The 7,270-nt window shown below is 42.3% G+C and overlaps 1 protein-coding gene and 1 long non-coding RNA gene across 3 annotated transcripts in view; one reads left to right on the top strand and one right to left on the bottom strand.

Annotated features, from left to right (window-relative positions):
* The window catches only part of LOC119272615 (probable leucine-rich repeat receptor-like protein kinase At5g49770), a 4,918-nt gene extending 1,749 nt beyond the window's left edge, over positions 1 to 3,169 (bottom strand). The window contains exons 1-12 of the mRNA XM_037554070.1: positions 3,165 to 3,169; positions 2,990 to 3,064; positions 2,809 to 2,880; positions 2,561 to 2,722; positions 2,383 to 2,457; positions 2,231 to 2,302; positions 2,069 to 2,140; positions 1,420 to 1,491; positions 1,139 to 1,273; positions 688 to 1,063; positions 385 to 576; positions 59 to 211 (exon numbers count right to left, since the gene is read on the bottom strand). Coding sequence (XP_037409967.1) covers positions 59 to 211; positions 385 to 576; positions 688 to 1,063; positions 1,139 to 1,273; positions 1,420 to 1,491; positions 2,069 to 2,140; positions 2,231 to 2,302; positions 2,383 to 2,457; positions 2,561 to 2,722; positions 2,809 to 2,880; positions 2,990 to 3,064; positions 3,165 to 3,169 — 1,461 coding nt within the window. The remainder of the gene's footprint in view (positions 1 to 58; positions 212 to 384; positions 577 to 687; positions 1,064 to 1,138; positions 1,274 to 1,419; positions 1,492 to 2,068; positions 2,141 to 2,230; positions 2,303 to 2,382; positions 2,458 to 2,560; positions 2,723 to 2,808; positions 2,881 to 2,989; positions 3,065 to 3,164) is intronic.
* Positions 3,170 to 3,334: 165 nt separating this feature from the next.
* LOC119269385 lies at positions 3,335 to 5,917 on the top strand. Of its 2 annotated transcripts, XR_005133587.1 has the most exons (3): positions 3,335 to 3,512; positions 4,144 to 5,156; positions 5,288 to 5,917. It is a non-coding gene; the product is annotated as an uncharacterized LOC119269385 (long non-coding RNA). The 2 variants fall into 2 exon arrangements; XR_005133586.1 differs by having other exon boundaries at positions 3,335 to 5,156.
* The last annotated feature ends 1,353 nt before the right edge of the window (positions 5,918 to 7,270 follow it).

Genomic DNA, 7,270 nt, shown 5'->3' with positions numbered 1-7,270 from the left:
TAGATGCTTCTGTAAACTTTTACTTATGTCTAGATATGTGAGCAAAGAAATCAGTTACCTTTCCATATCCTCCAGATCCTATCTCATGAGTTTCTGAGAAATTATTGGTGCATTTCTTCAGCTCCTCAAATACAAAATATCTTGCTCCTTTCAATTGTGGTACGTCTCCGTTATCTTTACCACCTGCTCCCCATGATGCTGTGGTATCAAAATATTAACAAGATCAAGCAAACATGTTATGACACTTTTAAATGCTTATGATTATCTTGCTTTTTTTTCTGCCATGTGTAGAGAACTAAAAATTACTAGCTTATTCAAGTTGGATATTTATTTATGGATGCGACAAAATAAATGATTACCAAATGGATTAGTAGTCCGCTGTACTGCCTCCTTGGCTATTTTCTTCTGCCGTAGAGCATATATTGCTACCAGAACAAGACCGACAATAAGGACAAAGCCAGCAATTGCTATTCCAATTATTACACCTTTGCGCATTGAGGATTTTTTCCCGCTTGGGACTGAAATGGACAAGTTACGTAAGACTTGGAGACATATCAAATAAAAGAGAATATAATTCTATGCAGTGTGCATACTTGCAAAGTATGGGATTGCTGTGAAGTAATATGGTCCAAATTGAGTTGGAGCTTTATAAATTTGGTTGGCCAAAGCAGAACTGATTCTTATAACTTCTGAGCGATTGAAGCCCATTTCACTGTCTGGAAAAAACTTCAATCTGAATCTTAGAGGAGTTCCTGGGCTGAAGTCAACATTGGAAAGTGCAACTGATCTTGGAGCTAGGCTAAGGTTCTGTATAAGCGTCGACTCCAATTGTTGGAATGACTCGGGGCTTGTCATGTCAGAGAAGGCAGGTGCTTGGAAGGTCATCACACCCTCGAAGGGGGTAGTGCAAGCGCAGTTCTGTGAAGTCTCTGGATTTGGTAACTGACCAATAGGGCAAGAAATAGCACCGCAGGGGCCTAGGCTAGTAGAGTATGGATCTTGCTGCCTTTCCTTGAGTTTGCAGAAACTGATATTGGCTGAGCATGCAGGATTCCCTGTTAGTCTGGATGAGAACAGAAAAGATGGGTGAGACACATGCCACATAGTTGTACAGTATACCGTATGGGGTGATACTTACATTAGGCTGCCAGTGTAGCTTGGGTCAACTGTAATAATACTGATGATTTGATTATTTGTCAAATTAACAACCCGCAGTTTTGAGTTGATACCAGTCATAGTCAGTGAGATTCCAAGGGCATTCTCAGCTAGTGATCTGCATTAAAATACCAGTTACAACATCAGAAGACATAAAATTGTTGGTACATTAAGGTTTAATTAGACGTCAAGTAAGGGTCTATTTGCAGCTAAAACAATGCAAATTAAATGTAAATAAAGCACGCGAGGTCTTGAGGAAATTACATTCTCTGCATCTGTGGGAGGCTGAAAAGAGCATTGGGTACTGTCCCAGTAAGACGGATACCAGCCATGAATCTGTAATTATCCAACCAGAGAAAAAACGTTATTCAGAATCATCTAGCTTATTCACGGGGGTGGATTTTGTACACTCAAGAGCCATTGCAAATACTATATCAGTCATGGATACAGCCTCAAGATCTTTTCACACATTGCAAGAGTGTGCATAGACCTGAAGGTTCTATTTATGGCTGATATAGTTTGTGCACTCACCCTTCAGTATACCACTATACCTAGGCCTTTTCCCTTACTAAACCCATTTAATGTTCACTTCGCTAATCCTCCTACAACTCACAAGGTGTTCAGGGCCGTCGACGTCGAAAGCCATCCTGGTGCTCCTGAGCTTGCAAAACTATTGTAGCTCATGTCCCTGTCCGGGGAGAAAATTGTGTTGAGACAACAGAAGAATCATTAAACTTAAGCATTGATATCTTTTGTGTCTTACACATAAGTGAGATTAGTTGCATTTGTGAGGTCTGGCACCGACCCGTTCAGTTGGTTACTTGCTAGGCTCCTGGAATAACCAAAGAAATATTTGCTACATCATTTGGAAGGAAGAAGAAACATTAGTTGTTCCTTGTTGATAGCTACTTACAGTTCCATCAGGCTAGTCAGGTTACCGATACTATCAGGTACCACACCATTGAATTTGTTATGGTCTAGTCGGCTGAAATATGCACAGTCGACAAAAGAAAAGTCAATAAAACTGTGCAAAAGGGAGTGCGAGACAAATGAGGATTTTTTATCAGGTATGTACATAATTTGAAGTGTTTCGACAAGCCCAAGAGATTGGGGGATTGGTCCAGTAAGGCTATTGTTGCCAAATAGCCTGACAATGATTAGCAAAACAAGTTAGATGACATGAGTGAACAGAGGACATTAGCAAGTGCAGATGAATATACTGCTTACACATGTATGAGGGTCATATTGGCATGGAAAAGCCTTCTGTCCATTGGGCCTGTCAACTGGTTCTCGCTAAAATGGCTATTGATTTGGATGGATGGATGAGCCGATATGAAAAAAATAGCACATTTAAGCTATAATTATTCTTTCCATCCTAGAACGGGTACAACATTTTAGTACTTACAAATGCTTTGCGGCGACAAGTTTATCCAACCCTGGGTCTGAACCTCTCGAAACTGGGATTTGTCCTGACAATTGATTGGCCGACAAGTCCAACCAAGAGAGACTTGTGAGAAGGCCAAGTTCTGGGGGTATTCTGCCAGTGAATTGATTCATGTTTAGGGCCCTGTATGAGAGTAAATTGAGTTGTATCATCTCGCGAATCAACTAATGTCAATAAAGATCTGCGTTGAAATTTCAGTGAACTCTTACAGGAATGTGAGCTGTCTTAAGTTGCCTATCTCTTGTGGGATGTTACCAGTAAAGCTGCATCCTAGCAAATTCCTGAAAGAAAAAACACACGCGATATGTCAGCTTTTCCCCTGTCTTTTCTTTTGCTCCTCTCCACCTAACCCAAAGAAGAAGAATGTTCTTGTATGGTTGCTGTTCTTACAGAATGGTGAGCTGCTTCAGATTTCCAATATTTGGGGTAAGTGGACCTCCAAGACTTGGATTGTTAGACAGATCCCTGCATGTAGTTCATATCAGTAGTCTAAAACATATAATGGTTTATATCTGTAGATAATTTTGTAGGCTGTAGCTCCCGTTCCTGGATTGTTATCTGTTACCGCATGTTTTTGTTGAGAAAAAACTGAAGCTTTTATTACTGTATGAAGTTATTTTGAAATTGAGGAAGCAATGACTTACAGATACGTCAAAGCGGAGAGTTGATCTATGGCATTGCTTAATGTACCTGCAACATTCATGCTCGATAATCTCCTGCAATTACCAGGTTTCAGCGGATTTTTTCTTGATAAAAGAAGTAAAAAATGATGACTGATAAGTTGAGTTCTAACATTTCTGTCACTCTCCCGCTGGAACAGGAAATTCCATCCCAGGGTTTGCAGGGATCGGATCCTGTCCAGCTTTGCGGTTGATTCCGCCAATTCTTCATCAGTGCTTGAAGTGCGGCAACTGTACGTTTACCAAGCGAACATTAGAGAGGCATTTAATACCAACAACTCCAGTAATTCAATCTCACTCCTATCATGGATCATATTAGACACTAATCTTAATCGTATGAGAGTAGATGCAAGTATCATCATAGAGCATGCAGGATAAGTATTAATCCAAGAAAGGAGGCCTTCTTTGAATTCTCAGTTGTACTGGCGGGAATGAAACATTATTTCAGTTTAACCTTTTGTCGTGGGACCTATTTCTCCATACATTAGCACAAATTCTAAATTTGTTTGATTTGATCTGCTGTGTACCTGATCCATTATAGTTCTATTTGTGCTACCTAGTGCCACAAATTGAATATGATGATAAAAATGGCTTAAGAGCTACTCCCTCCGTTCCAAATTACTCGTCGCAGAAATGGATGTATCTAGAACTAAAATACATCTAGATACATCCATACCTACGACAAGTAATTCGGAACGGAGGGAGTAACTATTAACGCCACCGAATTGGAAAGCAGAACCATAATCTTGATGCTACATACCACCGTGATGCTGATTTTTTTTCTCTGTCGGAATTCATTATAAGGAATAAATCATCTTCATCTTATGGTACAGGCTGAACTAATCTGGCTCGCCTTCTTCACAGGCCAATGGCTGCTCAGTGAGCAACTTGTTCTTAAAAGTAGGCAACTTTCTTCCTATTAACCCAATATAAAAAACGAAGGACTGTGGCTTACCATCTTGGGGGTTCGTCTGGCTGGAGCCTGACTGAAGGCACAGCAAGAGCAAGAACAGAAGTAGCACCCACTGCATCATCGCTCCGCCGTGCCGTTCCGGCCTCCACAGCAGATCAAGGTAATGTCAAACCAGAAACAATCTCGATGGTTGTTCTTGCGGGACAAGTCTACCCAATTGGCAAGTTCATGGAGGAGCTATCAGGTACCAAACGGCGCGCCCTCCTTCCTGCGGTTAGTAACAAAGACAGGCAAAGCAAACAGCCATTCAAACAAAACCATCACATATATAGCTTGCTTCAGAGGATTTCTTATCGGGCATTGCCTGTCGGACTGCTTACCAGGTCCAAGGAACAGATATGCAGGTAGTAAAACGCATGCACAAAAGGTTGTTGGTGGCCTTATAAGACTTATAAACGAGTCGTAGCAAGAGCTCTCGGTTGAACTGATCAAAAGATGAGATGGATGAAGCAAACGTTTGTGTATTGCATTTGAGTAGTGGGGGCAGGTGCTTCTTGCCTATCCGTGTGCGGCCTTATCTGTGCGGCACCTTATGTTATGCATTGCTCTTGCTCGGCATTGGCCCAGTCGTTAACTGTGCAGGTAGCTGGGTATCACTCTTGGCTTGGGTAGCTGGGTACTGCTGGGTTTTGTACGTTTTTCCGTCCATATCGTTGTGTTTTTAGTTAACATGTCGATAAATTTTGTGATTAGAAAACACGTAGATACGGCAATAAGTTGGATTATGCGTGCTTGGCCACATGTCAGACACTGGATGTGCTGCTCGGCTGTTGTACTTAACAATTCCGTTTCTCCTTGTGCAGGTGAATCTCAGGTTGGGTCTCAAGCTGCCTGCCACTGCTGATGTTGATACGGCATCAGGGCATGTTTTGATGAATTATGCCAACGACTGCGCCCATGGTTGGTCAGTAAACCCTGTTTGACATGGTCACCATCTATTAGTTTATGTTTGTCCGTTCTCTCGAATCCGAGACAGTAGTCAGTTTAAATATAATTTTGTGTCTTTTTTTCCCAAATGATTAAATGTTTCTGTAGCTCTCTGCAGGGCACTGCGGTCTTCATGGGACCTTGGATGGTCTGGCGTGACATGTACCATGAAGTATGCGGTGCCCTACCACGAGCCAAACTAATGGGAAAAAATGGGCCAGGACGGCGAAGCTTTGGATCTACACGGCCAGCATCTTTACCTTGTCGTCGTTGCTGAGAGCCGACGCGTGATGTCGAGGCAGGAAACTCCATGGGATGTATTGGAGAACAGAGACGAGGTTGCGCGCGGAAAGATCCCTGCGCGTGTGGCCAAACCGGACGGCCGGCAGGCCAATGATTGATTGATTGATTTCTCCAGGTAAACGCTCCGCCTTTTTTCCTAAACTAGAAAAAAAATACACAGTTAAGCGGGCGACTGCAGTTCGTTTGGATGATGCGAGGCAAGGGCCAAGAGGGCTCGAACCTGAAGCCACTTGGTGGCGTGCATGGTGCCAATACGTACGGCAGCGCACACGTATCGTGGCCTGCATCGTAACCCCGTTAAGCTGAATGGAGTGAGTCCACCTTTGGCCCAGCGCGCACACGCTTTGTAATCTTGTCAATCGGTACCAAGTATGATGTATGAAATGTTCTCGGGCGCGAAGGTATCAAAGCATAAAAACGGGTGCCGTTTACTTCTTCCCGCGGCGATTGATAATTGTTCTTTTTGGGGTGTAGAACAATTTACCATGGGGCTGGCCGGCTGGGTAAACGCATGAACTCTCTACGATGACAAGTGCTCCCTTCGTAAACTAATATACTAAAAACGTTTAGATCACTATTACTAAAACAGTGATCTAAACGTTTTTATATTAGTCTACAGAAGGAGTATGACCGATCAATCCCATCAGTCGTAGAGCTTATCAATATTTTATAATAAATAAATAAACAGATAAGTAGTCATGAAAGCGGCCAGTATTGGGCTGGTTCTAGTGTTGGTACGCAAATACGGTCGACATCCGCACTACAGACTGGCGCGCCTGCTGTGAGCCGTTGATGACCGATGGATGCATATTATTTGTTGCGAGGAGCAGGTGCAGGGCATGAGACCGTGACTGCATGCCAATTGGCGCACGCGGAGATGCGGAGCCGCGGGCGTCGGGGTCAAACGCTTGAGCGGTCTGGAATATCGTATATGTAGGCACGTACGTGTGCATAATCTACTCTGGAATCTGAACCCGTCAGCCAGGTAAGAAGAGGAGCGTGCGGGTCCCGACCCTGACTGATGCTTTCTGTTCTCTCGGCTCCACGTGTACAACGTAACTGCGTTGAAAAAACTTGATACACTCCATCCTTTGCATAAATATATACAGTCGGCGGCATTAGTTTTCTCAAAACCAAGCTTTGCAACTTTGACCAGGATTTATAGAGAAAAGAATGTATATCTGCAATACCAAATGTGAGCCATATAAAAGTATATTTCGCAAAAAACATATAAAATATATTTTATGATGAATTTATTTGTATTTATTTGGCATTCTATATGTTGACATATTTTTTCTATAAACTTGATCAAAGTTTACAAAGTTTGAATTTGAAAACAATTAGGTGAATTAAAGTCGTTTATGTCTAGATTAATTGTCTCTGCTCGAAACGACATGCATAAACTCCTCGGAAAAGGGTTAACAAAGTCATTTAATAACATACATGTTCATGTTTCTAGCCGTGTGACAATTTCCATGAAGAAACGACATATGTTATAATCTAGGCAAACAAATAAAAAAATTGCTATAAAAATACTATTACAGCACATATTTTGTTTATTTTGCCCAGATCACAACATGCCATTGTTTCGCTAAACTTTGCACACCATAAACATGTTTGTGTTCACTGTTCATCTGATAGCATGTGATCCCGGGCTCCATTTTCATCGTGCACGCCCCCGAGTCACTCTGTTGATCGTGTTAAGCCCAAATTCCAAAATTAATCAGGATGGGCCACGAAAATAGCTTCAAGCCCGTCTAAACGAGATGGCCCAAAAGGAATCAGCCT

Source organism: Triticum dicoccoides, chromosome 3A (genome assembly GCF_002162155.2).
Source record: "Triticum dicoccoides isolate Atlit2015 ecotype Zavitan chromosome 3A, WEW_v2.0, whole genome shotgun sequence".
NCBI lineage: Eukaryota > Viridiplantae > Streptophyta > Magnoliopsida > Poales > Poaceae > Triticum > Triticum dicoccoides.
Note: the sequence above shows the minus strand (reverse complement) of the source record. Positions and strands in the feature narration are given on the sequence as shown.